The sequence below is a fragment of the Adiantum capillus-veneris genome, chromosome 10 (genome assembly GCF_014529385.1).
Source record: "Adiantum capillus-veneris isolate H3 chromosome 10, ASM1452938v2, whole genome shotgun sequence".
NCBI classification, from domain to species: Eukaryota; Viridiplantae; Streptophyta; class Polypodiopsida; order Polypodiales; family Pteridaceae; genus Adiantum; species Adiantum capillus-veneris.
This window is the reverse complement of record NC_140940.1, coordinates 11356052-11373454: the sequence shown is the minus strand read 5'-3', so window position 1 is coordinate 11373454 and position 17403 is coordinate 11356052. Positions and strand designations below refer to the sequence as shown.

General features: G+C 44.6%; 1 protein-coding gene across 1 annotated transcript in view; it reads right to left on the bottom strand.

Annotated features, from left to right (window-relative positions):
- LOC147448446 (BRISC complex subunit Abro1-like protein) overlaps window positions 1–17403 on the bottom strand; it is a 98720-nt gene that overhangs the window by 58634 nt on the left and 22683 nt on the right. The window contains exon 2 of the mRNA XM_086521061.1: window positions 1162–1255. Coding sequence (XP_086377187.1) covers window positions 1208–1255 — 48 coding nt within the window. The 3' untranslated portion in view covers window positions 1162–1207. The remainder of the gene's footprint in view (window positions 1–1161; window positions 1256–17403) is intronic.

Below are 17403 nucleotides of genomic sequence, written 5' to 3'. Positions count from 1 at the left end.
CAACCAACTATGTCCTCAACGCATCCTCTTCTAGTTGCCAGTCATAAACCCTTGAACTTGTGGAGCATTCACATCAACAAAAGGCACAGACAGTGGTGGCCGTAAACTCTCGCCAACCTCAAAACATTGGAGGAGGAACAGTCTGTCTGTCCTGTGAAGAGTAACCCTCTTCCCTGGCATCGTTTGTCTTGTCATCCATAGTGTAATTCCAAGTTTCTATGCTCTGTGTCTACACCACAAACCAACCAAGGCTCACTCTTTAAGGAAAAAGTGACTCTGTCCCAACGACGGAACCATGAAACCGGCCCGTAGCGCGGTAGACTTTAGTTTTCACTAAAATCTTTACTTGAACTTTAAGACATGGAGCAACTTCACGATTAAACCTATGATCGGAATTAACACTTCAATCAAACCATGGCTTGGAAGCTACAGTGTCACCAAAGCAGACAATGACACCCTGTAGGCCCCAAAGACTAGCGCCCCTTTCGGTATTTCTTTATTCTTATAAAACTTGGGAGAAAAACCTACAAGTTCCTACCAACTGTCCCGCTTTTACCTGCAATTAGCTAATCCAGTACCTGGGTCCTGGACAAGAGGCCCTTGCCTCCTCATACGCGCATGAACCAGACATTAATAAAATCAATTTAACACATCTAAATTATAGCGAGCACTCTTTTCTTGTCAATTATATACTATGGCACCAAGATGACAGTGATACTTTATACATGGTTTTGTCTCGTAGGCTAGTTCTCTTTGGCCTCTACTAGACATTAATAAAATCTCTCTCTCTCTCTCTCTCTCTCTCTCTCTCTCTCTCTCTCTCTCTCTCTCTCTCTCTCTCTCTCTCTCATGCACGTAAGAGCACACGCGCGTGCGTGTGTGTGTGTGTGTGTGTGTGTGTGTGTGTGTGTGTGTGTGTGTGTGTGTGTGTGTGTGTGTGTGTGTGTGTGTGTGTGTGTGTGAGAGAGAGAACTGCATAGTGCCAGCTGAACATAGGAAACAAAGGGGCCTCCTTACAATACAATAATGAGTTTGCGAGCATCACGTAGTCAAGAAAAGGATCATGCACATGATCAAAACAAAGGCAGTGTTTGTAATGAGTCTTGGTCATCTTAGAGGGTGGTCAGGCCTTGCTTTTGATAAAAAAGCAGATTTGCATACCTCAAATACAGCTTAGAATTAATTTCGGTTGTCCTACTCAAGCCGGCTACTCCAAGCCGGCAGCATTTAGCCTCAACTGCTTGTTTGCTTTTTCCTGTCAACAAGTTAGAGCAAAACACATTATTTACAATGAATAAAGGTAGCATCTACCTGCTGCCTCATGATAGTCATTCAACTATGTTCGGGAAAAAAAGAGTGTTTAATAAACCACCAGAAAAAAATTGACCTTTTCAATTACATTTCATATAATTTGGAATGCATTGCTTGCAAAGATGTAACACTAATGATAAGCTAGAAGTGACTTTTAAGTTTCAATTGTCCAGAATCTTCCCCACTTCAGATTTGAGAAGTTGCATCACCTTGACTGAGTGTTTATCTGCAAGCAAAAGGACTTCCAAAAATAATTTTTTCTGCAAATCAGAAATATGAATTTTTGAAATACAGGCCGTCATTTGACATTGATTTTGCCTGCTTGTCCAAACACAAAACACAAAACACAAATCATTCCAAGCTATTTTCCTCATGTCCAAACACGGAAGCTGGTTTAAACTTTACTTCATGAAACCAACAAAGTGAGTTTCTTTCCACAAAAGAAATGAAGGATTCCAAGAAACCAATCCTCTTGTTCCTCTCTTTACTCCATGATCGGAGTCAAATTCAGCCAAGGAGTTGGTACTCCTGAGCCTAGGGCTTCGACCCTAAGATTCACGAGTAGGGAAATGGTATACCCTTTGATACAGCGTGGTCCCTCAGAAAGGGCTTTGACTTCGAATCTGATGGACTCGTCTCTCGAGATTCAGCCCAAGGAACCAAGGCTCCTTCAGATAGGGTGTTACCCTTAGATCTCGAGCAACGGCTCCCAATACCATCTAAAACTGGTTTCCTTAGGGCAACCACAAGCAACAATTGAACAATGAGACTTGTGGGAATTGTGCCCTACCTTCCCCAACTTTCTCCCAAGAACTAGCCCCGTCCTCTTGTTGCTAAATGGACTAGCTTCTTATTTTTTTGAGTAATTTCTATTTATGAAATTTGTACACTTGAACTGTAAATGGTAGGACTTGTAGATCTACTGGAATTGATAAAGGCCATCAGGAACGGACAACTCTGATGTGTCATATGATGGGTGACATTAAACATCGTCAAGGAGTTGTATCGTTAATCCGGAGGCAGAGATCAGGAAGTGGATATTCCTAATGCATCACATGATGGGTTGTGATGCGAACATCGGAGAGGGAATATTCCATTGAAATCCAAACTAAAAAAAGGAATACACGTAAAGACGCAAGCACAAGAATAAAGATGGGTTTTGAGAAGCTTTTCTTAAAAAGCAAAATATTTTAAGTGCTTTCCGGAAAAAAGCAGATGCTTTCTTGTGAGGAATCTATGTTTGCATACCATTTGTGCATGAGAAGTTAGAGCTGCACCTGGGGATGCCTGGAAAGTGTTGTCTAGCATCAGTTTTCAGCTCACTGAGTTTCATTGAGTTTTTGAACAGGTTTACATCATTTTAAAAGTTGACTAGCCGCCCACTTGATAAGTGGGCAGCCAATAATTAGATAAAGCAAGGCTCTTTTTTTTTTTTAAAGCACTACCTAGTGGGCTGCAAATTTAACGTGCGATCTCTCTCTCTCTGTCACCAGTGTGTGACTACTATCTATCCATTTTGTTGATTTCTTTCTTATTATCTATTTACTTTCACTTTTTGGAAACACCCCTCGGGAAATCTAACTGCCCTGCATTGCATAGCTAGTGTGGAACTGTCCAGAGGGAGTCCAGGCCTATGGGCAAGAGAGCACTAAGGTTGGACAAGGACTATGGTTAGCCAAGTGGGGTCATTGACTAGCCAAAGTGGAATCCTTTGCTACAGAGGCTACATTTCAGTTCTGGATGTGGCCGCAGTGTACAAAGAGGGTCGGATGACCTAGAAAGATACAATGGCAGCATCTCCTAAAATTTAGGGAACTGCTATTTTGGGACCTGAAAATGTGTTGATGTCATTATCTTCGGAATGACAAGGGGAACATTTTCTTACTCTGCCGTGAAGTCAACTGGGCAACCGGTTGGGATATTTTTAGACGGCAACCCCGAAACGGGAAAATGCTTATAAATGTGCCAAGTGGCACCTTCTGGTGCACTTTCCTCATGCAAGAGAAGGGGGCGCTGAATTTGAAGAGAAAAGAGGCTCATTTTCAGCCTGTCACAGGTTAAGAGCTATGGAGTGCTTGCTTTCCCTCTTATGCACAGTGCGGTGCCAGGAGTGATGCCCTGCACGTCACGCACTGCCCTCTCTCTCCCCTTTGGCAGTATGTTATGCTCCTCTAGTGGGCTCTTCATTTGACCAATGTACAGTTGTGTGGGTTCATGCGCGATTGCCGAGGCAACAGCCTCTTGCACAGGTACTGGATTAGCTAGCTGCTAATCCCCCGCAGGTACAGGTGAATTCGGAGAGGTTTCACGCCAGAAATCTCGTCCGATTCAAAGGGCAAGTAGCCCTACAGGTGCGGGAGCTCGAGGACTTGCTACGGATGCGACCGGCACGCGAAACGGAGCCCGAAACAGTAAATTACAGCCTGCTGTGTATTTTTGCAGGTTTAGGGTTTTGGCCCTAAATGGACCCTAATACCCCCAGGAGGTTCGGGGACGCAAGGGGACTGCTGTACAGGTGATCTGGCGCATTTTCAGCACTGAAAACAGAGAATTCAGCGTGCTGCAGATTCTCGCCAGGTTTTGCGAAGTGCCCGTATGCGTCGGGAAAGTCGGCCAATGCGTGGGAATACTGACCGTGAAGGGTTCTAGTACAGTTATGTTGTTGAAATCGGGCTGGAACAGTGGAAATTCAGCCGAGTTTGTGCGGGGCAGCTTGTAGGGAACCTCAGCGTTTATTCCCTCTTTTTAACAATAAAGAAATACCGAAAGGGGCGCCTAAGTTAGGGGCCAATCTAGTGTCCGTCTACTCATACAGGTGCAATCTAGCAGCCTGTATCCCTCTCCCCTTTGTTGTGTCTTGAAAGTACAGGTAAAATAGAAGACTAATAATGGGTGAAAGCTAAATCAAGGTTTAAAGTAAAGTCTACCGCCCTATTTGGATTGAACAGGCCGGTTACATGGTTCCATCGACGGGATTAAATCACTTTTTCCCATAGAAGTGAGCCTTGGTCAGTTTTGGGCTTGAAGACACAGGGGATCATAGACCAGACACAAGGAATTGCAATTATGGCTGACAGACCAGATGATGTGACTGAAGAGGTTTCCTCTTCACAGGGTCAACAGACACATGAAGTGGGTGAGTCGTCAAGACCACAACAGACAGATGACGATATTTTCAGGACCCAGTTGGCTACTGTTGTGGCTATGTTTACACAAGTAATGCAGAACCCAAGGTTTTTAGCCTTTCTGCAAGCTCCTGTTCCGTCTCAGCAAGTTGGGTCACTGGATCATATTCAAAAGCCTGTTAAGGCTCGAGCACAGGTGATTCATACCGCACAGTCAATGGAAACACCTGTACACTTGACAGAGAACATGCAGTCTCCACAACCTATGCCTAAGGTGCAAGAACAGGTGGCTGAGATGCCAGTTTTTCAAGCTGAACCAGTTCAGCCCGCCACCTTTCAGCAGCCTATAGCTGGTTCTAATGGGCAGGGAAGCAACCTACAGGCTATGCAACAAGTCTTCCCACCACCTTCAGTACACCCTGGCTATTTTGGAGGTGGATCGGTATTCCAGAGCATGGCTGGTCATGCACCTGGAAATCAGTTTTACACGCCAGGAACAGTGTTTGGGGGTGCTCAAACGATGATGCCTTAACCCCATGTACAGTGTCATGGGTATGCAACCAGGATTTCAAAGCACTCAGGGCCAATTTAGGATGCCACAAGCAAATTTTGGTATGGCTGGAATTACAAATCAGCAGCCAAATATGGCGTTTCCAGGTCAAGTTAATAGCGGCCAAGAAACACAGATGAACCCTAATAGTGTTCCCATGTTTCAGTCACTTCCATATGACAATTTAACGCCGCTGGAGAGGCCAACTCCGTACAAAGAAGGTGGCAAAGGTGTGTCATTCACAACCTTTACAGGGTTTGATGACAGGAAGAAGGCTCTCTCATTCCTCCAACAGTTTGACAAGGCCTATGCAGGGGGAAACTTTACAGAGGCTTCAAAGGTCCGCAAGGCAACCACTTTCTTGACAGGGAATGCGGGACAATGGTGGACAACTTTATTGCTTCAAGGGAAAGCTCCGTCCACATGGATTTACTTTAAGCAGATTTTTGCAGCAGCATGGTTATCTGATGACTTCGAAGCAAATGTCATGACAGAATGGCACCAGCTAAATGCCACCACTTGCAGAAATCTGGATGATTACAATCGGAAGTTTTCGAAAGCTCTACTTCCAGTAACTTCCTATAGGTTTGTGCCATTGACAGAACAGATTGAAAAATATTGTTGTGGCCTACCTTATGGATTGAGAAAGTATTGTACGAAGACAAAAGTCCCTACTTTGACGCAGCTCATCGAGGTAGCAAACACTGGCAATGGTTTGCTCAAGGGAGAATATTGTGAATTTAACACTGGAGTCAAGGCAGGATCAGGCAAGAAAAATTCAGCCAAGAAGCACGTTCCCAATGAGGCTCCTAAAGGGACTCAGGAGTCAGCCAACGCAGGGAAAGACAAAGCTACGGCTGAATCAGAAAAGGGACCAGCAAAGAAATGGAAAAGACGTTTTCCTCGCAAGTCAGAAGAGCAAAAGAAGGTCCTGAGGACAGAGAACAAATGCTTTATATGTGAGCAACCTGGCCACATTGCTTACAACTGTCCTACAAAGAAAAGGCCAGTTGATTCTGAAGACAAGGAGGACAGGAAAGGAAAGAAGCCCATGGCTGGTCTAGTGCCAGATATGGTGGGCGACAAGCCAAATTCAGATGCAAGTGAGCTTTGCAGAGCATGGGGAAACGTCAGGGATCAAACAGTGCTTATCTTCTTTGATCCAGGTGTCAAAGCCAACTTCATTTCCCCAGAATTGGCTTCAAAGTTGGGAATCACACCTGAAGAGATGGGGTATACAGCAGAGGCAGGTTTGGCATGTCTTGGCCATACAGAGGCTGACACCCATCATTGGAAAGTTGCGTCTACATATCCAGTCCTATGTAGATGCTGAAGAATTTTACATCATGCCATTGGACGGATGTGATGTGTTGTTAGGTATTCCTTGGTTGTTTCGTGTACAGGGAATCATGGATGCCTACAACAAAAAGATCACTGTACAGAGCAGGGGAAAGACTCACATTCTGGATGTAAAGCTTAAAGGGGAGTCTATTCCTACTGTATCAACTTCTGCTATTACTTCTGTAATGAAAAAGCATCTTTCTGCGTACTTGGTTTTTGCACGTGAAGTGTCAGATTGTGATGAATCAGATTTATCTGTGCTAGATAAAGAAAGGTCAATGTTTTTACAACAGTACAGTGACTGTTTTTCCGATTCATTACTGTCTCAATTACCGCCAGAGAGACCCGAGGACCATGCGATAGATTTGGTGCCAGGCAGTAGTCCACCAAATAAGCCTCCGTACAGGGTTAGTGCGGCTCAACAGAAAGAGATAATGGGCCAAGTACAGGAGCTGTTAGAAAAGGGGCTGATTCAGCCCAGTTCATCTCCATTCTGTTCTCCAGTGTTGTTGGTGCACAAAAAGGATGGCTCATGGCGTATGTGCATCGACTACCGTGCACTGAACAAGAATACCATCAAGAATAGGTTCCCTATACCTAGAATTGATGATATTCTAGACAAATTAGGAGCAGCAGCTATGTTTAGCAAGATAGATCTAAAGAGTGGGTGCCATCAGATCCGCATTAGATCAGAGGATGTACACAAGACTGCTTTTAGAACAACGTTTGGCCTTTACGAATTTTTAGTGATACCCTTTGGTCTCACAAATGCTCCTGCTACGTTCAATAGGATGATGGACAGAATTTTCCGTCAACACCAGCAGTTTGTTGATACATTCTTTGATGACATGATAGTCTACTCAAAGAATGAAGAGAAGCATAGGCATCACTTGGCCATTGTGTTCGAAGAGCTACGCAGTCATAGGTTGCTCATCAATGCAAAGAAAAGTGAATTTTTTCTGGAAGAGATCCACATTCTGGGACACATTGTCTCAATGGATGGTGTCAGAATGGATCCTGCAAAAGTTGAAGCGATCAAGCCATGGCCAGATTTGAAGACGGTGCATGATGTCCGAAGCTTCTTGGGACTATGCTCCTATTACAGAAGGTTTATCCGAAATTTCGCTGAGATTGCTTCACCTTTACATGCTCTTCAATAGAAGGCAGTCACCTTTAGATGGACACAAAAAGAGATTTCAGCTTTTAATCTCTTAAAGGAAAAGATGACTTCAGATCCAGTCATTGTGTTGCCAGATCTTAGGAAGTCATTTGTGGTCCAGTGTGACGCCTGCGGTAGTAGCATTGGTGCAGTGCTAACGCAAGATGGCAGGGTAGTAGCCTATGAGAGCAGAATTTTGCAAGGGCCAGAGATGACCATGCAGGTCTATGAGAAAGAGTTACTGGCAGTGATTCATACGCTCTTAAGTTGGAAACACTACCTGCTAGGTGCAGATTTCGTTGTCCAAACGGATCATCAGACCTTGCGATACTTCTTGACACAAACAAAGTTATATGAGAAGCATATGCGATGGGCAAATATCTTGTCCATGTTCCATTTTCAGATTGTGCATGTGAAAGGCAAGAAGAACGTTGTGGCTGATGCCTTGTCAAGGAAGCCACAAATTTCAGCTGTGTCGATTCCTTATCATCATGAACTTGATGATATGAGAGAACAGTATGCAAATGATGAAGATTTTGCAAGGGTCTTCGAGCAACTAATGGATGGACAACGTCATGAACACTATCTTCTTAAAGACGGGTTCATGATGATGCATGGCAGATTGTGTGTCATAAAGCCATTGCGACGCAAAGTTATGGAAGAGAGTCATGTCCCACCGTATGCAGGGCATCGTGGTATTGATGCTACAGTTAAAGCGGTTGAGACATTCTTCTATTGGCCTACATTGAGAAGGGATGTGGATGCCTTTGTGCGAGAATGCCTAATATGCCAAAAGGTCAAGTTTGACAGGCAAAAGGCACCAGGGTTATTGCAACCACTACCTATTCCAGATAAACCATGGGAAAGTATTGCTATGGATTTTATCTTTGATCTTCCGAGAACGCAGACAGGAAACGATGGTATTTGGACCATTATTTGCAGATTCAACAAACAGGCTCATTTTATTCCTGTCAGGAAGAAGATAAAGCCAGATCAGATGGCACGCTTGTTTATGAGCAATATTTTCAAGTATCATGGTATGCCACAGTCGATTGTTAGCGACCATGATCCACGCATGACAAGTTTGTTCTGGAAAGGCTTGTTTGAGAATATGGGCACCACGCTCAAATTCTCTTCGTCATTTCATCCTCAAACAGATGGGCAGTCAGAAGAGGCAAATTCTACTGTCCTAGATCTGCTGAAGTGCTATGTGTCAGAGCATAAAGGAAAGTGGGAGCAGTATTTGCCATTGGTGGAGTATGCATACAATAATACAGTGCATTCATCAACTGGCAAATTCTACTGTCCTAGAGGCAAATTCTACTGTCCTAGATCTGCTGAAGTGCTATGTGTCAGAGCATAAAGGAAAGTGGGAGCAGTATTTGCCATTGGTGGAGTATGCATACAATAATACAGTGCATTCATCAACTGGCAAGGCACCTTTTGAGATAGTTGAAGGTGGCAAGAAAGTTCCTCCCATACTGCATACAAAGGACAAGATATTTGAAGCAGATAAGTATGTTCAGGACATGGATGAAATGTACAAGAAGGTCAAAGTGGCCTTAGAAAGGACTCAGGCAAAACAAAAGAAAGCAGCTGATCGTCACCGTCGTGAAGTGGTATATTCACTTGGTGATTGGGTGCTTTTACGCTTTCAAAAGGCAAGGTTAAAGAAGATGAAGGGCAAGGAAAGACTGTTTCCAAAGCTCAACATGCGGTACTATGGGCCTTTTCAAGTATGCGACATAATCAGTGATGTTGCATATAGGCTGAAATTGCCTGACAGTTCGAAGATTCACAATGCGTTTCATGTGAGTCTTCTCAGACCCTATGTGGGTGATGTGCCAGAAGATATGCAAGCTGAAGATCAGCCAGAAATCGAGGAACTTGACGAGATCTTGGGCCCGGAACAGATTTTGGCACACAAAGAAAGGAAAGTGAAAGGAAAGGTTGCTAGGCGTTACTTGGTAAAGTTCAGAAACTATCCACCAATGGATGCTAAGTGGATGGAAGAGGGTGAACATGCAGAGTCACCAACTGTGTTTTCAATTTACCTGGAAGCCATCGATTTGCAACCTACCTTGACCCCTTGAGTTTCAAAGCTACATGGATTGTCAGTGTGACAATGGCTTCTGAAAGAAATGATGTACATGGTATTTAAAGTGAGCTCAAATCAAATACCTGTTACATGAATGTTAGAGCTGTACAGATTGTCAGTTTGGCAATTGCTCTTATGGAATGTCCAAAAGTTTGGTTAGTGCTATAGAAGTGAGTATTTCTTGTCAGTTTGTCACGGATACAGTGATTGCTTCCATTCAAGAGTACATGTGTAACGGCATTCTTAAACTGTCGGTTTGGGTATGCTCGAAAGTGTTACGAGATCCAACGTGTACTATAAGACAGTGGCAAAATGTGCAGCTACCATTTTGTCATTGGAAAGTTAGTGACTCAAAGCAACGGCAGAGTGCGCAGCTACCACTATGTCATTGGGACAGGGTTCACACGCAGGCAATACATGAGTCGACGAGGTGTTGAATACACCAGGGTTGACAATGAGCATGTATGTGTCGTATATGTGTCGACAGGTGTTGAATACATCAGTGTTGACAGTAAGCATGTACGACATAGATGCAAACGAGGACGTTTGAGATTTCAAGAAGGGGGTATGTCACCAGTGTGTGACTACTATCTATCCATTTTGTTGATTTCTTTCTTATTATCTATTTACTTTCACGTTTTGGAAACACCCCTCGGGAAATCTAACTGCCCTGCATTGCATAGCTAGTCTGGAACTGTCCAAAGGGAGTCCAGGCCTATGGGCAAGAGAGCACTAAGGTTGGACAAGGACTATGGTTAGCCAAGTGGGGTCATTGACTAGCCAAAGTGAAATCCTTTGCTACAGAGGCTACATTTCAGTTCTGGATGTGGCCGCAGTGTACAAAGAGGGTCGGATGACCTAGAAAGATACAATGGCAGCATCTCCTAAAATTTAGGGAACTGCTATTTTGGGACCTGAAAATGTGTTGATGTCATTATCTTCGGAATGACAAGGGGAACATTTTCTTACTCTGCCGTGAAGTCAACTGGGCAACCGGTTGGGATATTTTTAGACGGCAACCCCGAAACGGGAAAATGCTTATAAATGTGCCAAGTGGCACCTTCTGGTGCACTTTCCTCATGCAAGAGAAGGGGGCGCTGAATTTGAAGAGAAAAGAGGCTCATTTTCAGCCTGTCACAGGTTAAGAGCTATGGAGTGCTTGCTTTCCCTCTTATGCACAGTGCGGTGCCAGGAGTGATGCCCTGCACGTCACGCACTGCCCTCTCTCTCCCCTTTGGCAGTATGTTATGCTCCTCTAGTGGGCTCTTCATTTGACCAATGTACAGTTGTGTGGGTTCATGCGCGATTGCCGAGGCAACAGCCTCTTGCACAGGTACTGGATTAGCTAGCGGCTAATCCCCCGCAGGTACAGGTGAATTCGGAGAGGTTTCACGCCAGAAATCTCGTCCGATTCAAAGGGCAAGTAGCCCTACAGGTGCGGGAGCTCGAGGACTTGCTACGGATGCGACCGGCACGCGAAACGGAGCCCGAAACAGTAAATTACAGCCTGCTGTGTATTTTTGCAGGTTTAGGGTTTTGGCCCTAAATGGACCCTAATACCCCCAGGAGGTTCGGGGACGCAAGGGGACTGTTGTACAGGTGATCTGGCGCATTTTCAGCGCTGAAAACAGAGAATTCAGCGTGCTGCAGATTCTCGCCAGGTTTTGCGAAGTGCCCGTATGCGTCGGGAAAGTCGGCCAATGCGTGGGAATACTGACCGTGAAGGGTTCTAGTACAGTTATGTTGTTGAAATCGGGCTGGAACAGTGGAAATTCAGCCGAGTTTGTGCGGGGCAGCTTGTAGGGAACCTCAGCGTTTATTCCCTCTTTTTAACAATAAAGAAATACCGAAAGGGGCGCCTAAGTTAGGGGCCAATCTAGTGTCCGTCTACTCATACAGGTGCAATCTAGCAGCCTGTATCCCTCTCCCCTTTGTCGTGTCTTGAAAGTACAGGTAAAATAGACGACTAATAATGGGTGAAAGCTAAATCAAGGTTTAAAGTAAAGTCTACCGCCCTTTTTGGATTGAACAGGCCGGTTACACTCTCTCCTGCATCGGCAAATCTGCAGCGAGCCCTCCCTCTTCTCTAGTACCCCCTATGCTGCTATTGTTGCCGACACTACACCAACTATTCCTACCGACCCACGTGCATATCCAGTGTTCTCTCTCTCCCAATTTCACCAGCACTAGCGATTGGAGGTTCCCCTATTGGAAATCTGTAGATGATTATGCGAAGCCACCGTGCGAAGCTCGCTTTTCTGCACTTGAAGCGACAGGTACCGATGTGAATACGCTCTACAAGTCGTTTCATGTTTGTGCTTTCGCAGGTACTCTGTCATGGAGAAGGAGCAAGAAGGCTTCGGCCTACGCTCGAGGAATCCGGGAACGAAATCAAGAACGGCCTGCGGACTTTCACACTCCATGTGCAAAGTAACGATACTGAGTTTATGCTGCGAGGTGTTAGAGATGTGCCAAAGCTAGCTAAGAGCTTGGTTTCAGCAAGACAACTTGATGATCTTGGATACACTACAATGTTTGGCAACGGTCCCTGGCTTATCGGAAAAGGTGGCTTATTGGAAAAGGTAACTTGGTCATGCTGGAAGGCCAAAAGTCTGGTTCATTGTACTCTTCGTAAGTCTCTAGTGTAAAAGAAAACTCTATCTATGTAGTCGACTTGCCTTCTACTGAGTTGTGGCATAGCCGGCTTGATCATATGAGTCAGAAGGGAATGAAACAATTACAACGTTTTGGCTATATCCTTGTATTAAACTATTCTGATTTTAGTTTGTGTGAGCATTGCATATACGGGAAACAAACTAGGCTTACCACTTCGCTATTGGATAGAAAGTTAGGAAATCCTCTAGATTTGGTTCATAGTGATGTATGTGGGTCTATGCCGCATAAGTCTCTAGTGGGAGCATTGAATTTCCTGACATTCATAGATGACTCTTTTCGAAAGGTGTGGGTCTACCCCTTGAAGAGGAAAGACGAAGTCTTTAGTGTCTTCCAGATGTTCTTAGCTATGGTTGAGAACTAATCAAGCAAGGAGTTGAAGGCTTTGCGCACTGAAAACGCTGATTTTGCTGGTCCTTATGGCTGAAAATCTGCATCTACTGAAGGCTAAAAACTGATGTTCTTTGGGGCTAATTCTGCTACTCTTTTAGGGCTGAAATTGGCTGTTCTTATTTGCTGAAAACGCCGGCTATCTGTGGCTGAAAACGCTAGGCTTCATGTTGATGCAAACGCTACTTAATCTGCTACTGTTGGCGTTAGTAGATGAAAACGCTAGCTTGTGGTCTGGATCGGCTGACAATGGCTACATGCTGGAGAAAACGCCAATGGTGCATGTTGATGCAAAACGCTAGGTGAGGGATGGGCTTTGCTTGGAGGAAAATCCACCAAGTTTTTGCTTGAGAAGTTGCCTGCTGAGCTTGGCTCATGTTGCCTCTTCTGCCAAATAGTGCTAGCTCTAGTTTGCTTATATACAAACTTAGCAAAATTGCCCTACCTACTTTACAACGAAAGTCACTTAAAAATAATATGTGAAAAATGTCAAAAATAGGTAAAATAGGCTAAATGCACTGGAAAATTCCCCTGAAGGATTCTGATGGGAATGCTATGATCATACTGTGTGCAACCAGAGGATATGCATCTACACTAAGTGTCTGGACATGCACGGTCTATGAATAGACTCACAAAAGTGCCAGATCACTTCTAATCTAGACTGACTGGACTGAACTGAACCCTGATCATGCTGTAGCTTGTCCACGGACACATACGGTTGGATGTGTCACGTGACATCCCCTCCTTTTCAAAGTGAGGTACTGGTACCGTGTCACAAAGTGATGACGTGGCGGACAACATAAACCCTAATTTCTGCCAAAAACTCTAAAATTCCTGCAAACCCTAATTTCTGCCAGAAACCCTAATTTCCGGAAATCACGGAGGCTTTTTTTTTTTTAATGAAAATGATGAGCGACACGAATTTTGCTTTTTTTTATTAAAAAAAAAAAGAAAAGACTCTCTAAGAGAGAGAGAGAACTGATCCTTTTTTATTTTAAAAGCTTTTGGGGCTCTGCTTTTGGGCATCCCTTGTATCTTTAAATAAGTGGTGAGGGCTTCGCTTCTCAGAGCATCTAGACGCAGAGTCTGAGAGTGAAACCCTAGCCACTCTCTTGTACTTTGAACTGATTAATATAAAAAGAAATACCGAAAGGGGCGCCAGTCTTTGGGGCCAATATCTCTAGGCACGGAACTCCGCCGGGCCAGTGCAAATCTATTGTGATCTGTGAATTGTTTTGAAGTGGTTATTTCGTGCTGTCGCGATTGATTTTTGACTCGGAGTGTCCAAGTCTGTTACAGTGGTATCACAGCACGGCCGATTTCTCTTCTACGGGAAATCCGATCCCCGAAAATTTTTTTCCGCGGCACCTATGGCCTCAGGCAATGATCAGTCGACTCCCTCTCCATCTGGAGATGCGGGCTGGGATCACAACGAAGATTCAGACAGAGAGTATGGCCCGCCTCGGCCTACTCAGGCAGAGCAAAGAGAGATGGAGCGTCGCCAGTTGATCGGCGATGCAACAAAGATGATGCTCAATTTTGCCAAGGACCCGAAGATGACAAAATATATGAACCAGACCTCTTTGGAAGAGGTACAGATGGAGTGGCAGAGAACCACAACACCACTCCCGAAACCCGCTCTCAAGAAACCTTCTGCCTCCAAGAAATATACGGAGAAGGAACTAGAGAACGTGGTTGATGCACAGATTGCTCAGCTTTTCGACGTGCAAAAGAAAGGCAAAAAGCACGGCAAAAAGCAGAAGAAAGGCACTGACTTCCCGGGATATTTGGGTCGTCGGTCGACATTTGACAAGGCAAAGAAACAGAAGAAGCGTGTTCGATTTGAAGGAGTACCCAGTTCTTCTTCTTCTTCTTCTTCTGACAGTTCTTCTAGCTCTTCAGATTCGAGCGAAGAAGACTGAAAAGGTAAAAAGCGAAGCAAGAAACAAAGCTTCGAAAAGGCAAGAAGAAGGCTACATCTCGCCCAGAGACTGACAGTTCTACTGAGGACTTGTCTACAGACAGCTCACATTCTGATCATGGAAACTTTTATGCGAACAAGAAGAATTTTTACAAAGCCAACCAGTATGACTTTCTCGAAGATGAAAGCAAGAAAGTCCGAGAGTTTAAGGAAGGTGGCCACTCGATCAAGTTTGATACTCAGATTCTTCGAAGGCTGTCTTTTATACAGCAATTTGACATCGCTTTCACGGGAGGACGCTATTCAGAGCACTCCAAGATTCGGAGAGCTGCCTATTACTTTAAGGGGAATGCTCGTACTTGGTGGTCCACTCTTCTTTTAAACAAGACTGCGCCAGTTAAATGGCTGAATTTTAAGAAGCTTTTTATTTCTTCTTGGTTGACGCAAGAATATGAACGAGATGTACGAGCTGCTTGGAACCATCTTCGGATGACAAAGAAAGATACAATCAATGCTTATTGTGAAATATTCTGGAGCTCTTTTCTACCCGCCTTTTCATTCAAGAAGATCTCGTTCAGAGAACACATTGAGCGGTTTACCTTGGGTCTACCTACAGAGATCCGAGATCACTGCTTGGAACAGAACTCAGCTTCTATTCAGGAGTTGATGAGTCATGCGAAGCGGGGCTTTGCCATTCACTCTGGCAGTCTGACCTACCCCACAGATGAGGCCATGACACAACGAGCCGAACAGACTTCTTGGAATGAAAGTAGAAAGAAAAAGAGCAACCCAGAGAAAAATGATGCACGACCCAAGCTTACTCCTGAGGAGAGAGCTCGCTTCATCAGAGAGGGGAAGTGCTTTGGATGCGGGGAACAGGGACATATCTCCGCGAAGTGCCCTAATAAGGCACAGAAAGAACAGAATGCTAAAGACGACGACAAGTCTGAGAGTTCGAGAGCAGCTGAGGAATGTAGCAGAAAAGGCAGATAGAAAAGCAGAAATGGTACCACATGGCGTGGGACCTGCACCAAATCTAATGAATGAAAGTACAAAGTTTGCCGCTTTTGGGACAAAGTGAAGGATCAGGAAGCTCTTTTGAAGGAGCCAAGGCCAATTTCTTTTCACGTGGAATTGGCGGCTCGATTTGGAATTACGCCCGACAGACTGACGCCACAGGCGGAGGTAGTTCGACTGGCACCCGGATCAGATGTTGCCATTACACCGAGAATTGGCAAACTTTGTTTGCAATGACAGGGGTGTTCAGGGCACGCGAGAACTACGCCGTGGTTGACTACCGAGCCGAGAAAGCGACTTTGATAATGAAGGGCTTAGAGATTGTACTTGATGAACTTCAGTTTCTTACTTATTCTTTTGGGAGAGAACTGAACGCTGGATAAAGGTTTAATATGTTTTGACCTGATCAAAAGAACGCCAAGATTTTTCTCCACACTCATGCCGATTGCAATTTGCTTTTCAGAGGGCCTGAAGATCAAACCATTGATCTGATACCTGGAAGCACGCCACCGAATCGGCCACCTTATCGTGTGAGCCGAGTACGGAATGAAACGATTATGAACCCAGTGAAAGACCTCTTGGAAAAGGGTCTTGTCAAGCCTAGTACTTCACCGTATTGCTCTCCAGTGTTGTTGGTTTTGAAGAAAGACGGATCTTGGAGAATGTGCATCGATTATAGCGCTCTCAACAAAATCACCATCACGAACAGATTTCCGATTCCTAGGATCGATGATATACTTGACAGGTTACAAGGATCCTCGTGCTTTAGCATGATTGACTTGAAGAGTGAATATCATCAGATCAGGATAGCGCCAGGAGATGTCTACAAGACAGCTTTTCGGACGACTTTTGGGTTATTTGAGTTTTTGGTGATGCCTTTTGGCTTAACCAATGCTCCTGCGGCATTTAACCGGATGATGGACAAGATTTTTCGAGAGTACAGGCTATTTGTTGGCACTTTCTTTGACGACATCATTGTTTTCTCCAAGAATGAGGCAGAACACAGAGATCATCTGCTTCAAGTCTTTCATGCATTACGAGATCACACGTTAGTGATTAATGCAAAGAAAAGTGAATTTTTCCTACCAGAGATACACTTTTTGGGACACATTGTGTCAGCAGCAGGAGTGCAAATGGACCTGGCCAAGATAGAGACTATCCGTGATTGGCCCGATTTGAGGAATATCCATAAAGTTAGAAGCTTCTTGGGACTATGTTCGTACTACAGGCGGTTCATACAAAAGTTTGCAGAGGTTGCTTCCCCTTTGCATACCTTGACACAGAAAGGAGTACCTTTTTCGTGGGGACCCACAGAGGTGACTGCCTTTCGGACATTGAAAGAGAAATTGACTACGGGACCTATTTTGACTTTGCCGGACTTGCAGAAGTCATTTGAAGTATATTGTGATGCTTGTGGTCGTAGTCTGGGTGCGGTCTTGATGCAAGAAGGCCATGTCATAGCTTACGAGAGCCGTTTGTTCTCTAGGCCGGAGATGACAGCACAGATTTATGAGAAAGAGCTTTTGGCGGTTATCCATGCTCTTACTCAGTGGCGGCATTACCTACTCGGAGCGGATTTACTGTCTTTACAAACCATCAGAGTTTGCGCTACTTCTTGTCATAGAAGCAGCTTTCGGAAAAGCAGATGCGGTGGGCGAACATCTTGTCACAGTTCCACTTCCAGATTGTCCATGTGCAGGGACAGAAGAAGGTGGTGGCAGATGCTTTGTCTCGGAAACCGTTGGTTTTGGTTGTTTCCGCGATACATCATAGGAGCTTCGAGGATATGGTCGATCAATATGCCACAGATACAGATTT